Genomic DNA, 20,708 nt, shown 5'->3' on the forward strand with positions numbered 1-20,708 from the left:
TGTACAGGTTGTATTAGCAAGGTCCTATAATCCTGTGGGGCATCCAAGCTGATTTTTAAGCCCAGGGAAGCATGGCCAGGGTAAAGTTTAAATCTGCCTGTGTCGGCATCTCCTTACTGTCCTAGGGCAGTAAAGCCCAAGGATTCCAGCAGATGTGTTCCTTTCCTTATCGTGGTGTTGGGTGTGTGGAAAGTGCCATGGGCTTGTTCCAGTGTTGTATCAACACTGGGGAAAATGGAAACCCCACCCTACTTGGGTTTTTAGTCAATATTATTTTGGGTGCCACAAGTCTGTGAGCAAGGAATTGAGGATGAGCGGTTAAAGTGAAGGTTGCTGAAAGGATGGAGCATTTTAAACTTTTCCTGCAAGTGTTGGCGAGGGTTTGTGCTGATCTCGTACCTGGGAGCTGCAGGCACCTTAGGGTCTGGCTTTGACATCAGTGCAAATATTTTTCACAGCAAAATGTGCATTCTGCTGGTTCTCTGTGCCAGCCTGTGCTGGAACTGCAGGATGTGCAGTTTTGCTGCAGCTGGATGCTCTTCCCCCTGGGATGTGAGCACACTTCCCCTGCTGGGCCATTGCACTATGCCCAGGGCATGCTGGAGCTCATGTCTGCCTGTCCTGAGTGCCTGAAGGAGCTGTAAAATCTAAATACAGAAAGAAATGCAGGCCAGGACTCGGGGCTCCTGTCCTTTTGAGCAGCTGAAGGAGAGATTCAGACCATGACATGCAGCAGGTCCTAGGGAGGGCTTTGACCTCCTGGCCTGTGGAGTTGGTGGGTTTGGAGTGGGGTGTGCCTGGAGCCCTGTGGGCTCATCTTCATGGGACAGAGCCAAGAACTCATTCCCCCTTCAGGGAGAGATGTTCTTACTCCCTTTGAGCAGAAGAGTCTTCTCTCCAGTGGAAGAAGCAGCTGGAGGAGTCCCTGCTCTCTCACCTGTTTTTCCTGCCTTATGTTTAACCCTGCCTTCAGGCAGGTCCAAGACCAACAGCTTTTTATTGCTTATGTGGATGGGAGAGGGGCTGGGAAGGCTCATTCTGTGCATTGAACTTGGGATTAAATTAAAGATAAACATGGATGTGGAGTAATGTTTCTTTCAGGATGTGACCTTCTACAGGGCATTTGCAAAAGGAGTGTGCAGCTCCCAAAGTGATCTAGTGTTTGAATCAGAAATTTAAGCAATTTAACTCCTCTCCTTGGTTGCTGCTTTTTCAGGCACAGATATAAGCTGCAGAAATTTTATGTTTTATGCTTGTAACAGGAATTCTTCTCTGTAAATAGTATTTTCAGCTTTGCAGATAAGGAAACACTTTCTGACTCTAATAAATTAATTTACTGTTGATAACATACTACCTTTGGAGACCAACTTTTCAGGTTGACATTTCTATTATATTAATTACAAAGAGAGGAGAAGCTGTGCTTGTTTTGTCATTGGGAAATGCCATTTGCAAAGTTATTGGAAAGCTGACCTTGTCAGAAGTGTTATTGCATTATCCCTCAGTGAGGGCCACCACAACTGAATGACAAGAAAAAAATGCAGAAAGAAAAAAGCAATTTCAGGAGATATAATGAAATCAAAACAAAATGCCTTTTATCCCTCTCCAACGTGAAGATGTTTATTATGATAGTGTATATAAGGTTTGGTGCTGGGAAAAAAGGGCTTGTGAACCACTCAGAGTTGTTTTTTAAAAGTGAAAATCACTATACAAGAGAATTCTTGACTTTTTGCATGCAGTAAACATGAACAAGAGGCAGTGCTTACTCCAGTGAAAACTCTCCCACTCCCTGTTTCACTGTGTATCCCTGCCCATTATCCTTTTTCCCTCTTGTCCATTCTGCACATGAGGGAAAGGGGCTCAGCCTGCATGGAACAAAGCCCCCGCCCAAGGGCTGCACTGGGGGTGTCCTTTTCCCCCTCAGTGCTTGCAGAGATCACTCTGGAATAATTTCCTTTCCCATCTCTGGTTCACTCTGCCAGTCCTTTAAGTAAATCTCAGCTCTTCTGTTTGCTTCTAGCAAAATGCCAAGCAAATAATCTGTTTATTTTCTGTTTTCCCTCCCAATTTACAACCACGGAACTGTTAGTTTTCTCAGAGCCATTCCTTGTTCTCCCTGCACACTGAGGAACAGCAACAGCTGCACATTCCTACTGTGCCTCAGTGTCCCATCCAGGTGATTGCCTTCTCGTCCTCTGCTTTCCTGTGCCTCTAAACATTCCTGTGCAGGAAAATACCACTCAGCTTAGTGGCAATTTCATCTTTGAACATGTGGGGCACAGCAGGACATGCTGAGTGTCTCATTCTGCTAATTCCTCTGCTTTCTCCCTGTGCTGGAATTGTGACAGAGGTGCAGGTCACGGGTAGCTCAGTGAGTGGTTCATAATGGAGCCATGGTCATCACACTTTAAAAGCTTTAAATGAAATCTTTTCCACCAAAGAAGTTATTAAACAAGCCCCAGAAAGCTATTTAACCTCCTTCTGTATGAGGCAATGTGTTTCTTATGTAATACCTATGCACATGAATTTGTCATGTGTGGTGTTAACCTGAGGCTATGTTTGTAGCCCTTGTGTTCCAATATTGGCTTTTTACTTGCATAAAAGAGAAGAAAAAAAGCCCTGCTGAATTCCTTGAAAACATCCTAAATGGGTACTGAGAGAGCTGTAAATAATAGCCAGGTTTATAGTTTAACTCTCTGGGGGCATGTGCAAGCTGAAGGGTGTGAAACACGTGTTCTGGATCTGATGTTTTCCTTCAGATAGCACAAGGAAACCAAAAATACAGAAGTAATTAAATGTGCTCACCTTCCCTGCCTCACTTTCCTCTCTGCCTGCACATGGATTTGTGAGTTCTGAGGTTCTAAAGCTCCTTCTGCTGCAGCTGTTGGTGCATTTTCTGCATTGAGCTGTGCCCTCTGTTGGGGTTCACTCCCTAACATAAGGAATTTTTTGATCTCTCCAAGCAACCAGCTCAAGCTGACTCATCTAAATCTGTCTCCCACCAAAATGCTGTGACTTTGTGAGTTCTTGCTAAACTTCACCTAGCTAAGCTGAGTTTGGGGTGTTCTTTTGTTGATATTTATGTTCTCACGACTTCTCCCTTTGCAGAGGTAGATTTTTTCCTTTAATAAGGGGGAGCAGGGTGTGGAATTGTTGCTGCTAAACTTCACCTAGCTAAGCTGAGTTTGGGGTGTTCTTTTGTTGATATTTATGTTCTCACGATTTCTCCCTTTGCAGAGGTAGGTTTTTTCCTTAGTTTTCCTTTAGTAAGAGGGAGCAGGGTGTGGAATTGTTGACCCTCATCAGCCAGCAGTTTTTCAGGCTTAGTTTCAATGCCAAACATCTCCACTGAAGGAATGGGATCCTTAACTGCAGCCAGAGCATCCAAGTAGGCATACCCAGTTGAATTAATAATAGGAAGAGATAACGAACTTCCTGCCAAGCCTGACTGGTGGGCAGGAGGTCACACTTTGGCTTGATGCAGAATTCCCTGTGTTTTGGATGTTCTTCAGCTGACAGAACCTGCAAGCTGTTCCTCCTCAGCTGCTCTTGGATCATGGCTCTGCCTCCACGTGGATGAATGGGTGCCTAACGATCTGCATCAAAACTTTTGATTTGTAATTAACTTTCAGTATGCTAAAAGGATGGCTAATAACATTAAATGCAAATTACAGAGTTCATATACTTAATGCTAATAAAACTTAAGAAAAATGGTATCTTCTCATTTTGCTGCATTGTTCAGATGTAACAAGTGTGATTGCTGCCCTCCCCAGGGACAGATTTGGGATTTACAAGGTTTATTCATCCAGACCAATGAGTTCTTTTTCTTGGCAATTTTTTCCCCCAAGAAGCAGTGATAAGAAACTCTGAGGGGTTGGGAACCTTCTTGATACATTGTCTGTCCTTTCTCTTTTTTTGTGCTGGGACTTGGTCTGGAGTTAAATGTGTTATAAATATCCGAGTATCAACGCTTGGTAGACTTATGAGAGCTCTCAGCAACTAATGAAGGTTAAATGCTGTCTATTTTGGGAACCTGAATGACACTGTCACTCAGATTTTAGCAGTACTCCGTGTCTAGAGCTGCGTTTCTCCTTCTGTCATTCCTGTGAGGTGGGGAAGCACTGTTTTATCAGTTATAAAAGAGCATAGGGAACCGAGATGCTTGGGTGAAGTAACTGAAGACCTGAGCTCAAGTCAAACAGTAGTGCTGTGGAAGAGCTGTGAAATCTTTAGTGTATCTCCTTCTGAGAATGTCTGGTTTATTATGAAGTCCCCCAGTGCAGACTGCAGTTTTCTGTGCCTTACCTATGTGACAATGACCTTCCTTCAGGTGGTAAATTCTTTGCTGCAGCATGTGTGTTTGTATTCCCTGACACTGCCTGCTCTGCTGTGTTAGTATCAGCATTTCACTGATTTTTTTCTACATCTTTTGAGTCTTGTCATATCCTGGAAGCATCTGGTACTGTTGTGGTGAACCTGTGTTAATACAAGGATCAGATTTTTTTCCTGGAGCTGTGTTGCTGAAGTGGTTTTGTTTGTGGAGGTTGTGGCTGAAGTCCCTTCCCTCCTCTCTGTGGGCTCTGCCTGGCTGGCATGTCCCTAAGGATGTCATAGCTTCAAAGGTTGTCAAAATCAAATCCCTAGGAGGTTATGGTGTAAAAGCTGCTTGTGTGCACCCTGTGTGAATCTAAAGTTTTTTCCTTCTGCTCTTCACACACATTTGTGTGTGATTTTGCTCAGTCTGTTTATCAGCCTTTGCTCATCTGTCATTATTGATATTTTTAGGTGCTCTGGAATGCCTCACCCTTGTCTCCAGGCTCTGCTGACATTAATATTTTATGTTAGCTCACATCTTGCTGCTTGCCCTTGTTCCACTATGCTAATAATGATCCTGAAGGAAACTTCTGGCTGCAATCCTCAGTGCAGCCTCCTGCTAATTGCTTTCCATGGCAGGGAGGGCTGGTGTGTTCCTCCATCAGCCAGCTCCTCCCAGCTGGTATTTCACTCTCACATCATGATTAAAACCCAGGAATGCTTGGTCATTTAAACAGACTTTCAAACCCTGTGCTCACTGGTTCACTCTCCTGTGAGTTCTCTCAAAGAATTCTTAACTGGTTCAGTTTAAATTACTTTCACAAAAGCTCCTGCTTATCTATCTCTATTTTATCTTGTTACACTCAACTCAAAGAGATGCTTTGAATTCTGAACCTTCTTAACTAATTTTTCTAATGTTCAGGTGAAACTTCCTTGCCAATAACTCTAATTTCCCAGAACAACCTTATCTCTGCTTTCAAAACAGAGGAGGATGTCTGCAGTCTGGTATCTCCAATAGGATAACCTTTTTTAATGATAAATCATTTTATTCCTTTTGTCTGTTAACACCTTTGTTATTTTTTGGTCTTGGGTGAATATCCAGCTTTGAGATTATTATTATATCTTCTCAGTGCAGTTTAATTTCTTGAAGCATTTAGCTGCCTTTATCACAGTTCTCTGGATAAAATAGAGCAGAGGAGCTGTGATGAGTCTTTTTGGAGCCTGGATCTTTGCTGGGTCAGAGTGTGCAGCTACAGCCACTCATGCTTCTGATAGACTCGAAGGATTGCCCTCTACATGGAGCTGTCCATTTCAGCTTTGTTTGGGGCTTTATGTTTTCATGGTGTTAAAATTTGTGTGCCTTTAAAATACAAATTAATATTGCTGTGGCTTTTATTTACCTGATATTCTCCATTATGTTTTACATTTATTTGACCTTTTCTTGCTTCATGCAAGCATCATGACTTTCAGTGTTTTGATATTTGTATTTCTTTGCATCTTTATGAAACTGGTAGTGTTAAAAAACCCCCTATTTTATTTTAACTTTTGTGAAAGATATGAGATATTCTTGCAAGTTCACGTATTGCAAGAAGCAATTTCTGAGCTGCTCATTCTCTTTTCCCTGTACAAGTGTCTGAATATCCCGTGAGATTTAACAGTGTTGCAGTGAGTAAACAAATCACTGTATTCCCAGCAAAGTGTGAGTGGATCACAGCTGCTGTCACTCCTGCCTGTCTGCAAGATGAATCAGAAATGTGCAGCTGTGGGCAGTGCATGGAGCTGGGTGGTCCTGTTCTCCAGGATCAGATGGAGATTTCAGATCTGTTATACTTCATTTGGGGTATTACTTTGTGGATTTTCCCCTCCCTTTCTTGCCCCTTTAAAATTTATAATTAAATTTTATTTATTTGGGTTATTTAATCTTATTGTTTCATTTTATGGAACAACCTGGTTGGTGGCTGCATATTTATTTACAGGGAGGAATCAGCTGCCAGATAAGCTGAGAGGCCATGGTTCAGGCATTGTCTGTGCCAGGTACTCTTGCCAGATGGCCAAAGAGCAATCTTCTAACTAGTCCTGGATGTGATTATGATATATTTATGAACTTATTCCAATTTCACCTTTTATTTGGTCTTCACAGCTGTTAAGGGCACTTTTTATGGTGTTTCTCTAGTCTGGAAAATTTAGATCAGATTAGAACATAACTTCTCAGAGCTGCAGGAAGTAGGGCATAGTTTAAAGAGGATTAGTGATCAGTGTGTATAAGGACTAGTCTGTGTAAGGTAAATCTTAGAAGGAGCACCTTCATCTTCAGTAATTTATGTGTCAGTAGAGATTTCCTTCTTCCTTCAGCAGGAATCTGTCATGTTAAAGGTCATTTTATTGAAATTCATGCTCACATATTCATAAAAGGATGCATTCTTCTGAGCATTAACAGTCACCAAGGTTTTGAAGTTGCCATGCTGGATCTTTTCTGTATGTTTTAGCCCTGGAGTCTGATGTGATGAATTAAGTGAGATGTCTGCTCATGATATTACTGCATTAATGATATTGAGAGGGGAATTGTGATGACATGCAGTCTTTAGACTTAGCATGGTTCTACTGGCAGGAGGATATGAATTTATAGGAATGGGACCATTAGACCACTTCCAGAGCTAAATCTAACCTACAGGTAGGAGTTCTTTGACAAAATCTGTGCCACTGCAGCTCCTTCCATTTATCCCTAGATTTTCTTTTTCCTCCACACCAAAATTTGTTTGAAATTTCCTTGTAATAGAGGATTATGAATAACACTTGTCACATTTGGAAGCTGTAGGCCATTGAGGAACAATTTCAGCTCACTCCTTTACAGTCTGCCAGCCTTTTTGCCATTCAAGATTGAAGGGCTGGGTGCTGCTATGGAGCTCATTTATCAGGTCTTCTAACAAGGAAAGCTCTTTGCCCTTCAACCTCGAGGGTGTTGTGTGAGCTGTGGGCTGAGAAAGGTGTGCCAGGGGGCAGGGCTGGCAGCCTGGGTGCTGTGGGGAGCTGGAGGAGGCTGCTCCATGTGTGTGCTCCTGGATCTGGCTGGCATCTGGTGGGAAATGTGCTGAGCCTTGCTCATGGCATCCCTTTGCTTCCCATCCAGAGCCAGGCTAATGACAGCTCTGATAATGCCAGATGGCAGTCACCAGTCATCATTTAACAGCAGAAAAATGCCTAAATATTGTCTCCAGAACTGGTTTGTTCATTCTTCCTCCTCGTTCCAGCCTGGCAGTGATCCTCAGGCAGCACTTAGGGACCTCCTAAGAAGATCTTGTGTAGAAAACTGTCAGAACAGATTGCTGTATGGATTTTCAGAGGATTAAAGTTAATTAAAGAGCTATTCCTTGCTCTCATTTCCTCCTATCTGCCAGCTATTTACATGCTAATGTAGGGTCTTCCAGGGAGAATAGGACAAGTGTCAGCAGTGGGCATGTTATCACACATGGAGACTGTAGAAAATAATGAGATGAGCAAAATATATATATATATATATATATAATATGTATGTACGTGTGTGTAGCTTGACAACTGAAAGCCAGCAGCAGAGTTTTTTGCATATTTCCAGTAATGTGTGATCTTACTGAATATAATTCACTCCATTACATCTCACACTGCATAATTTAATACTTCATTCACTATAGTATCTTTACATAAGGAGTTTTATAAACGGGCAGATTAAGCTTTTTTTTTTTCCTATCTTGTTCTAAAGAGGAAAGTTTTTTCCTGCAGAAGTAGTGAGTAGTTTTACTAGGAGTACAAACCTGGGAGCAGAGGCTTTGGTGGGGACTGGCATCTGCTGTTGTCTTCTTTTAGAAAGATTAAGCCAAGGTGATGCTCAGCATGGAAGCAAACTGAGAGTGGATGTAATAGTTTTCTGCTCCAGTTGCATTATTATTTGCCCATTCCATTTTCACATTGTTTCAGAGGATTATTTTCTCTTGTAATTTTTCAATATCTTTGATTTTAACACTTTATTAAAACTGCTACATAACAGATGAAATAAAATTGATCTTGGGTTACACTTCAAGAGGGAGTTTAATTCTTTAGGAAAATGAGAAACCTCACTTTCTGCATTTTTAAATAAAACTATCAAAGCCATCTGTATTGTTGAGCACAGGTAAAGAGTTTTGTCAGCTGCTGAGGGGAGTGCAGAAAGTTTGAGAATGCTGAAGGACCAAGGACAGTTAAAGACAGATTTGTTTTCTGTAGTTTTTTCTTCCCCAGTGTGCAGGTGACATGCAAAGTGAGTGGCTTAGTAAACCCAAAGTGCCCTTATCACGGGCTGCAGTCCCTGTGTTCCACGTGACCTTTGTGAAACAGCTCTTAGCCCTTCTCTTCATTTTATCCTTTTGTGGTTTTCCTAGTGGAAAACATGATGGTCTTACTCTCAGATGACAGGTGACTGTTCTTTGGCCTTGAAAATCAATGTGACATTTTGTGAAAGAGTTAAAAGAGGAGGGAAAGGAGAAAAAAAACCCCTCCTTTTTTGGAGACTCATTTAGGGGCAGGTGAGGGGGGAGAAGGTCACCCACACTGAAAAGCCATGACTGATCCCCTGCTTGCTCCTGCCTTGGTAGCACAGCTTCCTTAAAAGATGCTCTGAAAGGCATGTCAGGCCAGAGATACTCTGGGATTTGGGTGTTTGAGGTTTTCTCTTGCATTTGATATCCCAAATCCTCTCTTTAGCCAGGCTGGTGGGCTGACCAGGATGAAATGCTGCTGTGCAATAACCCTCAGGCTGAATTTCTCCCTGTTGTGGGTCTGTGAATGCCATCTGAGCTTCACCAGGGAAAAGCTGTCCCTGGTGTCTGGGGAGATGCTGCCAAGGCTTGTTACCCAGGCCTGTGCAGGCCAGAATAATTCAGAGAATAACTTGATATTGACTCCCCATACCAGAGGAAACCAGTGCTGACTACATCCTCTTGCTGTGTGCTTGGGAGAATTTGGGATGGGGGCTCAGAAAAGACAGTGAGCACCCAGAATTTACTGAAGGTGGGGCACACATGGGGCAGATGCCTGTCCCTGGCAGGGCCAACACAACATTGTCTGCGGGAGCTCTGACAAATGGAACTGCTTAAAACATAAAGTATTTCAATTTATGAAGCATGTCTGTTACACAAATAGTAAGACTCCTGATTTTTGTGTGTTCAATATTGGTTTTGGGCAAATATGAAAATATTTAAGAAAAAGAGAGAACTGTTCTTAAGCTTTTCCTATCAGTGATATGTGTGTGCACTTTTTTTGCCATTCATCTGTGTTGTACTTTGTGTGAGGGAGGCTTCTATTTTGTATATCAAGTGGAATCTTCAATTTTATCTTGCCACATACTCAAAGGAAATTTTTATTTCTGTTACAGTGTTTTAGAAAGAGATCCACACTTCTTTTGCTGTCTAAGAAATGGTCTCTTTATTCAATCAGAACTATGGTGGAGCCACATCAGCCATAAAGGGCATTTGTTTAATAGGTTCCATGTGCTGAGAATATGAATATTTTCAGTGGTGACAGTTAAGGCTGAATATATTTTTAATATTTTTGCATTTTACTAGAAAAGAATTGAGGGGGGAAAAAATATTTTTCAGGCATTACATGTGGATTTTGCTTCTTTATGCCATACCCCTTTTCTGGGACCTGTAAATATATGGATTTCTAAGATATTTAGCTCAATGCAACCATTCCTTGCTGCTGGAAAGAGAACATGAATCTTTTTTGAGAACTAAAATTCCAGCTCCCTTTTGTGTCTGATTTGTGGGTCACAGACCCTTCATTCTGCATCCTCACCTGCAGACTGATTCTTGGTGATGGATGTGGGTATTGGGAGTAGAAGGTAATTTTAAAGATACAGATGAAAAGAGTTTCAAATAATGAGGTAAGAATTTGATGTCAGTGCAGTGGCTTTTTTGTTTAATCAAAATTTTATGTTATTTTGATTTCTGGAGCTTAAATAGAGCACAGCAAGGATCCTAAAACCAAAATTAGATTTTGGCTTTAATTTTTGGGTGTCATCCCTCAAGATACAAAGTAAAGTAGCAACTTGGAGCAGCAAACAACATGAATATTTCAGAAGCAGCATCTTTTCTTTATGCTGCCATCTGTTGATGACCTATGCATAGGAAAGGATTCATTTCCCAGAGTCAAAGGTTTCATTTCTCAATGAGATATCCCAAGAAAGCTGTGAAATACAAGGTAAATTCTGATGGTTGAGAGCTCTCCAGTTTTATTTTTCTTCTGTCTGAACTATGGACTGGTTGAATGCAGGTCTGACAAAAGTAGTATTGTGGGGGAAGAAGTGATGCACAATACTTACTGTCTTATATACATATACATTAAAATTAGCAAATGAAAGGACTAAAGAGGTCTGTTTTTTTAACACTGTTTTTTGAACTTTAGCTTTTTGAATGGTTCTGGTGATGGAAAAGTGAGGCCATAAGTTGTGTCCTTGAATCTGTGAGCTGCAGAGAAAGCTCAGATGCTCACAGCACCATTTCCATTAATGCATTTTCCTGTCTTCGGTGCAAATGACCCCCAGATATGTGATAGCTCTTAACACATTTTGAAACTCTCTCCCATAATTAACTTCTGATGGACAGAAACAAGGCTGTGGGGGTTAGAGAATTGAAGAGAGAATACTCAACAGGTTTTGAAAAGGGTGCATCTAAGTCCTGCTGCCATTCACATGATTAAGCTTAATTATTTTGAATTGATTATAGGGTCTTGAGCATGGATATGTAACAAGCTGTTTGTTGTCCCTCAGCAGCAGCACCTTTTAAAAGCCATCTTCAGTCGGATCCCAGCCAAGCACAGTGCTCCTCTTAGCTGCTGATTTGCCAGCCTGGCTTGTGCTAAGCAGCCTCTGCAAGGTTTCCATCAGAGCAGCTCCATCCTGTCACCAGAGGCAGCCTGGTGACACTCAAGCCTCTTGCTCAGATCCACATACTGCTGTTACCATCAGCTCAACTTTTCTGACCCTGGGACATTTAAACAGAATCTGCCTGCTCTTCCACCTCTCCATTATCACCAGCCTTCCCACACTGTAGAACCACAGAATTATTTGGGTTAGAAGAAACTTTAGAACTCCATAAAACTCATTCCAACCCCTCCATGGGCAGGAACACCTCCCCCTAGACCAGGCTGCTTGATGCCCCATCCAACCTGGCCTTGAGCACTTCCAGGGATGTCATTGGGGGTGTCTTTGTCACTGATGTGCAGCACATGATGATGATGGTGTTCCTCTGTAGCACGTGAGAGGCACAGGTTTGGGCTATTATTGATTCCAGTCCTGCACAATGACTAGTCTGATGACAAGTGTCTGCAAAAAAACTCTTGGTAGCCTTTGAAGCAAGCATGCAGAAATATCCTATTTTCAGCTGTACATATTTTTTTCCCAGAATTACTTCACCATGGCACTGCTCTAAATATGTCTTGTGAGATAAGCTTTAAATCCTACTTGGGCAAAGTTTATTAAAAATTAACATTTGCATGGGGAGTTATAAAAGAGAATAGGACCTTCATTAGCTTAACATCATCCGAAGTACAAAATAATATTGAATTGCTCTCCACTGGCAGACTTTTTCTGCCCACCAGATCTTGAAGCCCAGAAAAGTCAGCATCAATAATATCCAAAAAGCCACACTGGAAACTGCACCTCTATTCCCAGAGGTCCAAGAAAATGAGCTGTTACTACAGGCTAAACAACCTGAACTTATTGGGATGGGATGTTAGCTGCCATTCCTCTCAGTGGGGAAAACAGCAGTGTTCATTAGGCATCCACTCCAGATGTACTGCTCTGGCAGCTCACGATGTTTGGGAGGGAGAAGTCAATGCAGGGGATGTAGTTTCAAACAGTTTTGCTTTATGGAAGTTCACACTTGAACCAACACAATCCCTGGGCCAGGTGGTGCTGGTTTATCCTGGCTGAGGATCGATCCCGTTGACAGGACTTCTGATCTCCAGCCTTTACAGGAGTTTGAGGGAAATGGAATAACAGCAAAGATACTGAAAAACAAATGGGATGTGAAAGAGTCTGTGCAATGGATGGATGTAGAACATCAGTTTTCATTTTCATTTTGTTTTCTAGGACAGATGAGGAACACATTCTTTCCTGTATCCCTTTCCTCTTGGGACTGCATGTCGCCTGCCTCTACCTGGCAGCATTTAATCTGTCGTGATTGCCTTAAATATCCGAGTCTCCACAATATTCACCTTCCCTTGGGCTGCAAGTCAGCAGCATGTGTGTCTTTGTGTTAATTTGTCCCAGTTCAGAGGCACAGCATCATTAGTGAGCCGCCGCCGCCGCGGTAATTACTGTGGGATTTGGGCACAGCGGTTTGCTCGTGCATTGCTCTGTACCTTCTCTTTAATCTACACGGGCCATCTGCTTCATTTCTTAACTAAAAGTTGTTTTGTTTCTGCTTTGGAAGAGTGACTCTGTTGCTCCTAATCTTCTCTGTGTAGAAAAGCCATTGCAGCCAGGATAAATTACATCCGTTTGATGGATCGTGCTCGCCTTTGAAAGATTTCTTGCAGGTCGTGCCCTGTAGCTTTGCTGTGCATAGATTTTTTGCTTTCCTCTGTGGCTCTAGGGACAGTCAGGGCAGAATTTTGGTAGGACCACTCTGTGATCTTGGGAACGCTTGTAAGTGTGACCACTTTGCTTCTCACAAAGATTTCTCAATACAAATATAAATATATAATAACAAAAATGCTACTGGGTGGTTATCCTATGACAGCCCTGTGAGTAGTAACCTTTTAAATCCTTGTCCAAATAAGAATTGTGTGTTGGATGACAAAGTACTTTGGCTTCTCTCTAAAAGGTCTATTGTGTCTTTTGCCTCTGTTTATCTGATCAAAAACAGTGAATTGTTGGACTGATCAGGTCAAAGACCCAAGTTACTCCAAATCTGTCTTCTCCTCTTTTGCCTTTCTCTTCCCAGGACTTCTCCAGGATTAAATGGATCAGCTTTTTGTTAAGATCTGGTTTCCTAAGCTTGGGCAGTCCTCAGGCATCACAGTAGATTGTTTAAGTGGATGGAACATTGACATTGCTGTTAGGGAAAGCTTGCTTTTATTTCCAAGAAAAACCTGTTCATTGGATGATGATTTTGAGGGGTACTCTGTGGTGTGCTCAAACTGGACAATTTTTGATGTTTTAGAGACATTAAGATTGTAAAATAAGAGCAGTGGGGATCCTACAGGATATGTCATTTTGTTGTCTTTTGGAAGGATTTATAGCCTAGTTTTACCCATGAAGTGGGTTTTGTTTGTTGCCTTTTAAAGATGTCCCTGCTGTCGATAAATAAGGTGAGGACTACAGTGATCCATTCCTCAGAAAATATACAATGAGAAAAATAACTTCCTTAGGTCTATTGACAATTTATTTTTCTCGTAATGGAACATTATTTCTGCATGAGGCTCTCTCTCCTTGCCACTCGAAGCTGGTGCATGCAGTTCTGAGACAATGAAATAGCAGCATCAAATCAGGCAGTTTGCATCTTGGTGTTGTGAAAAGAAGAAAAAAAAATAACATTATTTCTCCGAAGACGTTGTGGAGTAGAGCAATCATTTAGAAAATGAAAAGATTCTTTGTCTAGGAGGCTCTTCTGTTTCACTCTTTAATCTAAGCAGCTGTCTTTCTCCTTCCCCATGGGAAGTTGTGGTGGGTAAATAACATGGAAATTCATTTGATGATGGAGACATTAGAGGTTGGCATGGACAATTAATTTGTTATTAGACAGAATTAATTTTATTTGATCCTTACATGGTTCTGTTCCTGCATAGAAATTCAGCAGCTCAGTGAGTTACTCTGCGAATGCAGCCCTGGTTTTGCTGAAGGATGGGGCTTTTGGTGGCTCTGACATCAGGAGTCGCTTCTCTCCTCACCTGCGTGTGAAATGAAGCTACAGGGAAGCTTTTGGCTTCGTGCTGCTGGAAGTCACTGTGGGGTTTGTGACCTTCAACTTGAGCTTTTCCCCTTCCCAATCTAAATGCTCTGGTCCTTTGCTCAGAACTGGTTTGAAAATGTTTCTGAAGCTCCATCAGCAAAAAGCTGACTTGAGGAGAAAATGAGAAGCTTTTCTTCTGAGTTCCTTTGCTCACATGAGGGATAGGATGGAGTTTCAGTGACTACAGGTAGAGCTGGTAATCTTCATCTCCCCTCATAGTGGGACAAAGCAGCACCTTTGGATATCCCTTTTTACTCCTAGAATTCAAAGCCATGTTTTGGTTGATTCTGGTAGGTACTGATCATTTCTTCTGCAAAACCAGAAAGGAATTAGGTCTCCTGATGTCTTTCATGACTTTTGAATGTCAAGAATTTGGAGCACGTGCAACAGGAATGCTTTGGGAATGTTCATACTTATCACTATCTCTGCTTCTTTTTACTGCTTCTTTCTGCTTTTGCCCTTCTCTGTGTGTCTTCAGGAGAGGCAGCACCTCAGTGTCTGCATCATGCCAGTGATCCTTTCCTACACAGAGCTGGTGCACATTTTGGTGTTTTGTTTTGATAAGAATGACCTAATCACTGAGAAGATGCCCAGAGAGCCTTCAGAGGCCTGTGTTTTAGCCCAGTTTTAAACTGGTGAGTGACCACAACCACTTCATCTCCTGGGAGATGGAGATGGTGATGCTGAGCTCCCCTAAGAGGATGCTTTAGGATTAATTGCTAAAAAGTGCGGCATAAAAACCTAAAGGTAGCCCTGCACTTGTGCACTGCTAAGTGGAAGAGTTTAATGAACAAGTTACTTATAACAGTGTCCTCATAAGGCATCTGCATTTGCATATATTATACTGCATTTTTCTTCCTGCTTCTCTCCTGCCTTAATTGTCTGTGCTCCAGTTTTCCCCACACTGGAGAGTCTCTTGCTTGTGCTAGATTGGTGAACTAAAGATAAAAGTTTTTGAAAATGAGACCAAGGACAAAAGCAGGGAGGATGTGCAACTCAAAACTGTAAAAGAATATGTGAGTGTGTTAAAAAGGGTACCAAATTCAATTATTTTTGTTAACCAGTGAGATCAGAAGAGGAATCAATTATATCGTGCAGGTATCTCTCTGTGAGCTGCATGGTGATAACTTCAATTGCATTTGCTTTTTAAAGTTGGTGTGCCAGGAGACAGCATTGTTTCAGTAGGTATGAGCAAGGAAGAGGCTGATGTCATCTGTAAATGGCAGGGAAATACAAAACTCACGCATCTTGACAGTCATCTCTTCTGTTTAAAAAGCAAATAAGTGAAAAAGCAGGAGAAACTAAGGCATAAAATCACACCTCTTGGAGAAATACAGGGCCGGGCTTGGCGTGCTTTGTTGGAGATGATTTAGCAGTAATTAAATTGGTTCCAACATCGCGGGTAAGACTGAAGATGAGGAGAGGGAGAAAAAAAATTCCTTACTATCCATTAACATGCCAGACTGTTAGCAAGCTTGGTGGGAGAGTGGTGTGTAAGTAAGCATTAGTGATGAGTAACTGCCCTCCCCTTTCAGTGCACACTGAGCAAGCGCTTCACGCTGGCAATAACCACCCCCAGCACAGACAGGCTGCCATTCCTGGGTCTGTTCAGAATGCTCTGACACAGAGACGCCACAGAAATTTCCTTAATGTTGAATGCAGAATTCAGCCCAGCTCCTGCTTGTTTCCCATCTCTTTTGCTGGCCCTGAGAGGGTCTCACTGTTTGTGCGGTGCCCCCGCGGTTCCTGCCAGGCTCCAGCAGCCCCTGACAGGGATCAGCCGTGTGCCTGAGCCTGTGCAAACATTCCATCAAACCTTTCCTGCCAGCCAGCCTGCCGTGGGATGCTGTGCCTCTGGGGCTGCTCTGGTGTGCAGAACAACACGCTGCTTATAAATAACACTGGCTTATTTATAACACACTCCTATGGCGTTGCAAATAACAGCCATATCCATCACACGGTGTTCATTGAAATATAAGGGTTTAAAACCACTTCAGAGAGCCCCTGTTTCCTCATGTGGTGAGGGAAAAAGCAATTGCTGTTTGGAGCATGGGAGGAGTTGCCTTTGTGTGTCTCTTTCCTGTTGGTATCAGTGGGGTAAATTGTCTAATAACTTCAATTCTAAGCTTTTGAAGTGTTTTTATTGTAAAAAGTATTCTTTAAGAATGAAATACGTTTGAAGAGCATGAATGTTGAATTTAAAGAAGAACGATTGTGTTCAGCTCAGTTCAGTGGGTGATATTAAAGAGGCAATTACACATGATTTGTGAAATAAAGAGCAACCTCGGCAGAGTGTGGTACCTGCAGGGTTTAACAGCACCCTCTGATCTGAGCTAATAAGAGCAGTGTCTAATATTAGAGTTTGCCTTGTCAGAAAACCCATTAGTGTGCCAGTGTGAGGACAGGCAGTGCCAGGCAGAGTGAGCAGCTGTTTGCCTTTTGGTGCCACAGGAGGAGGCAGGGAGGAGCTCTCTCTACAAACTTCATTTGTCATGCTGCTGGTTTGCTGTTTACAGTATTAAACTGTTGATTAAGAAAAATATGATTGAATAGCTACCTTCTTTTAGAAGCATGCAGACTTCAGCTGGAGATTAATTCCTTCATTTGCTTGTGTTCTTCAGAAGTTTTTAAAATTTTGCATAAAGTTTTTTTTTTCAAGATGAAAACTTCCGAGGTCTCTAGTGTTCAACCTGTTTATTCTTTTCATGTCATCTTCCTTTATACACATTGAACTGACAGTATTTTTTTCCGGTCTCTAGTGTTCAACCTGTTTATTCTTTTCATGCCATCTTCCTTCATACACATTGAACTGAGTGTTTTTTCTTTCCTTTCTCACACATCCAAAACCTAAATACAATTACAGTTTCCATTCTGTGCCCTTTGGAGGAACAGGTCTTTGCATAGTTTCTACAACAGGCTTGGTGAGAAGGGTTTTTGATTAGTACTACATTTGTTTTTAAAGTTAAAGCTTTTAGAGATTTGTGTTAAAACTAGGTGTATTGGGTAACCTGTTGGATGTGCAAATACACAATATGAATCAAAGACCACAGACATTTCTTCTCTGGTTTGATTTTTAGCATGGCTTTGTGAGTATTCTGCATTTTACTTGGCCCTGAGTTTTCAATTACAAAGTGATTTCTTGTCCTTATTCCCCATCTCATTTATTCCTGGCTCTCCTTCCAGTCAGCTCTGGATAACTGAGAGATATGCTAGAATGGTTCTTCTCAGTTGTTGGAGAGAAATTGATATTTATTAACCATCTACTGAAATGGTAAAAAGCAAGAGGAAAAAGTGAAGAATTACAGTGGTGAATACTGCAGAGAAGCATATCTTCAAATATGTACAAGACTGCTCTGGAGAAAGAGGTGATCAATTTTTGCCAGGAATTGTGCTCATAGGCACAGAGATAATTTCTGGCAGGTATTTTGTGTTCTGGTCATGCTTCCAAGGCACTGCCCCAGCAGCTCTGAGCACAGACAGGATGGATGGACTGTGCTTTGCCCTCTCCTCCCTCCCTGACCTCGGTGTTCTGCTCCCTGGGCTGAGGGGGAATCCAAGTGACAGAGCCAGCCTGGTCTTGTCAAGCAGCCTGAGGTGGATGGGATCAATATTTCCCTGAGTGGAGCTCTGGAGGTGGTCAGGGAGACCCAAACCTTTGTGAGGCTTCAGGTGCTGAGACCATCAGAAGATCCATCATCAGAAGGTACATCTGTACTTCACAGGTACATCAACTGCTTGTGCCTTGTTCCTCGTGTCACAGAAATGCCACTAGAGGATCTGACATGGTGATGACACTGTTTTAAGAGCCTGTTCAGAAACTGGAGACTTCTGAAGAGACAGCAATAGTATTTGCTTTGCATGTGCTCCTTTCATTATGTGTATCTGGAGCTGATGTGATTTGCTCGTGTTGTGAACTGATAGCTTTCCCCCTAATTTTCTTCTTGACTTAAGTGAGTATTAATCATAAACTGTTTCATTAGTAGCTAATTTGATTGAGAGAAAAAGTTGAAAAGATTTTACATCTGCTTTAAAATTTGTGCTACGTTTCCCATGGACTCGAGGCAGGTATTTGGCACAGAGATTCTTCTGCATAACCTTGCTTGTTGATTTTGTTTGTGTGTGCATTTAGAATCCTTGATGTGCACAGGGAGACAGGCAGAAACTTATCACTTGCTGCTTTTTGGATGCTTCTGTACCCTCAAGAAGCTGCAAAGAATTAATAACCATGGGCAGCATCTCTGGGACTGCACTGACAAAACCAGTGCATTTGTCCTGCTGTCTTTGAATATGCTAAAGCTCAAAAATATTGTTTTTGGAGGTAAAATAATAAGTGTAAAAAGTAGTAGTTGCAAGTGAAATAGGAGCAGCTTTTTGGAATAAGTTGAGAGAGGAGAATTGTCAGGTGGTCAGAAATTCCAGCTGTGTGATTTGTTCTTGTTACCGTTTGCCTTTCCATCATCACCAAACCAACTCTTTTTTGTGCTTGTGGATTCAAGTGATTTTTATGGTGATTGTGGAGGGTTTTTTAAACAGCCTTAGGTGGATGTTAAGGACACTGTTAAATAATTGAAAATGACTCCTGAGAGGGGGAAGCAAAGCCAATGGCAGGATCACAGCCCTGGTCTTCTGGAGAGGGGAGTCTGAGCTGCTCATGAACCTGCCTGGAAGAATTCCATGGAATATGGTCCTGGAGAGAAGGGGAAACCAGGAGGGCTGGGGAGGACAATATCCTGAGCAGCTTTCAAACCTCAACTGTTGTGCAAGTTTGAGTCTGCCCAGTGTTGATAATAGACTGCACTGAAAATGGCATCATCTCCTCCAGCACTGGCTGGTAAGATAAAGGTGTATTTGAGAAAGATTGTACTAAGTCAGGAGTGTGCCAGGTTTATTGAAAGGCACTTTATTAAATAATATAATGGTATTTTCCAAATGGATGCAGAAGAGCCAAATATAGCAATAGATATGTGAGTTTACTTTAAACTTTTCACTTACTTCAGTATAAGAAAAATTGTTCTGATAGTATTTCCTGACATATCACAATAGACATTTTTCAAGACCTGGGACAAATTTAGGAATGAGTATTGTGGGTTTAAATCCTGCAGTGCAAAAGGGTCTCTTCCCACCTTTTTGTTTTCTTGAAGACTTGATTGCAAACTCAAAATTCTGTAATTCTGCCTGTGGTGGATTGGGCTGTGGTTTGGTTTGTCTTTCTGGTAGGTGGAGCACAGCAAAGATGAAAATTCAACTAAAGTCCCTTAAAATTGTTCAGAAAGTTCTGTGTGGATGTGTTGTAGTATGGAAGTAGGATAATCATCATATTGATCAGCTTTTTCTGTGGTGTTACATGGCAGGGAGGGATTTTTTTCCCTTCTGTCTTTTGTTTGCCAGTTATTTCTGTGGTTTTACCATATTCTGTACACTTGGCAGTTGTGCCCCGAAGTAGAAAAGCTGGTGGTCTGTTTCATTCTCCAAAACGTGGCAGTTTGTTACTATGAAAACAAACCAAAGGGTTTACTTTGCAACAAAGGAGTTTTTTTGAGACTGTGTTTCTGTTCTTCACTGAAATCTAGTTTTGTTGAAAATGCAAACATTATGGTCAAATATTAAAAAGATGATGAATGTTTGTCTCGTGCATTTAATCATAATTGTTTTCCAGATGTGTATAATGAATATCTTTCCTAAATAATGTTTTCCTTCTGGTAAACTGATTTTTCCACTTGTTTTTAATGAAGCACAACTTCAGTGCTTCACATTTTGTCTAATGGTGTGAGCATAACATTCTTGATGTCAATGCAGTTTTGAGGAAAGATTTTGTTGACTTAATATTGCAGAGACAGTGGAGAGAGAGAAAAGAAAGCAATGTCATTTTGTCTGTGAATTAATTTTGCAGTGTCTAGTGATATTACAGGGAAGGTGTTCACTGAGTGGCAGCTAGTGTTAAAATTAGCTTTACTAACTAGTAGGCTATTATGAAAAAAAAAAAATTCAGTGCTGGAATGTTTAAATTTGAGGAAATTCATACATATATGGACTGTTACCACAAGAACTGGAGATTCAGGTGTGGAGATCAATTTTCTGCTGTTCTCTGCTGCTGTGGTTGAGGGGGTTACTGAGGAGATGACTTGCTGGGGTTTGTCATCCCCTGGCTCAGCAGCTTTTGGAGAACATCTTGTCCTGTTGCTGTGAGCATGGCAGGAGGGGGTGAGGAGGTACCTGTTACTCACAGGGAGGTGGGGAAGGGACCCAGGGTTTTGTGTCTTCACTTATTCCCCATCAACTTCAGGCAGAGATGCTGCAGAATGAGAGCAGCAGTCAGACACGGGTGATGAGGGTGTGAAAGATTGGGAAAGCAGCTGTGCTGGAAAAATGATGATTGGACTTGTTGACCTTAAAAAGCAGTTGAAGAAGAGGTGACAATTTGAAAGCACAGAATCT

The 20,708-nt window shown here is 41.8% G+C and overlaps 1 protein-coding gene across 5 annotated transcripts in view; it reads left to right on the top strand.

The window, feature by feature from the left end:
- The window catches only part of MAD1L1 (mitotic arrest deficient 1 like 1), a 350,640-nt gene that overhangs the window by 112,892 nt on the left and 217,040 nt on the right, over positions 1-20,708 (top strand). The window contains exon 1 of one of the 5 annotated variants that reach the window (XM_039732450.1): positions 4,157-4,327. The exons of the other annotated variants lie outside the window; for them this stretch is intronic. Within the exon in view, the coding sequence (XP_039588384.1) occupies positions 4,262-4,327 (66 nt within the window). The 5' untranslated portion in view covers positions 4,157-4,261. Of the gene's footprint in view, positions 1-4,156; positions 4,328-20,708 lie in introns of those variants that run through there. 5 annotated transcript variants of the gene reach the window in all.

This window comes from Passer montanus, unplaced genomic scaffold (genome assembly GCF_014805655.1).
Source record: "Passer montanus isolate IOZ18808 unplaced genomic scaffold, ASM1480565v1 scaffold8, whole genome shotgun sequence".
In the NCBI taxonomy this organism is placed as follows: Eukaryota; Metazoa; Chordata; class Aves; order Passeriformes; family Passeridae; genus Passer; species Passer montanus.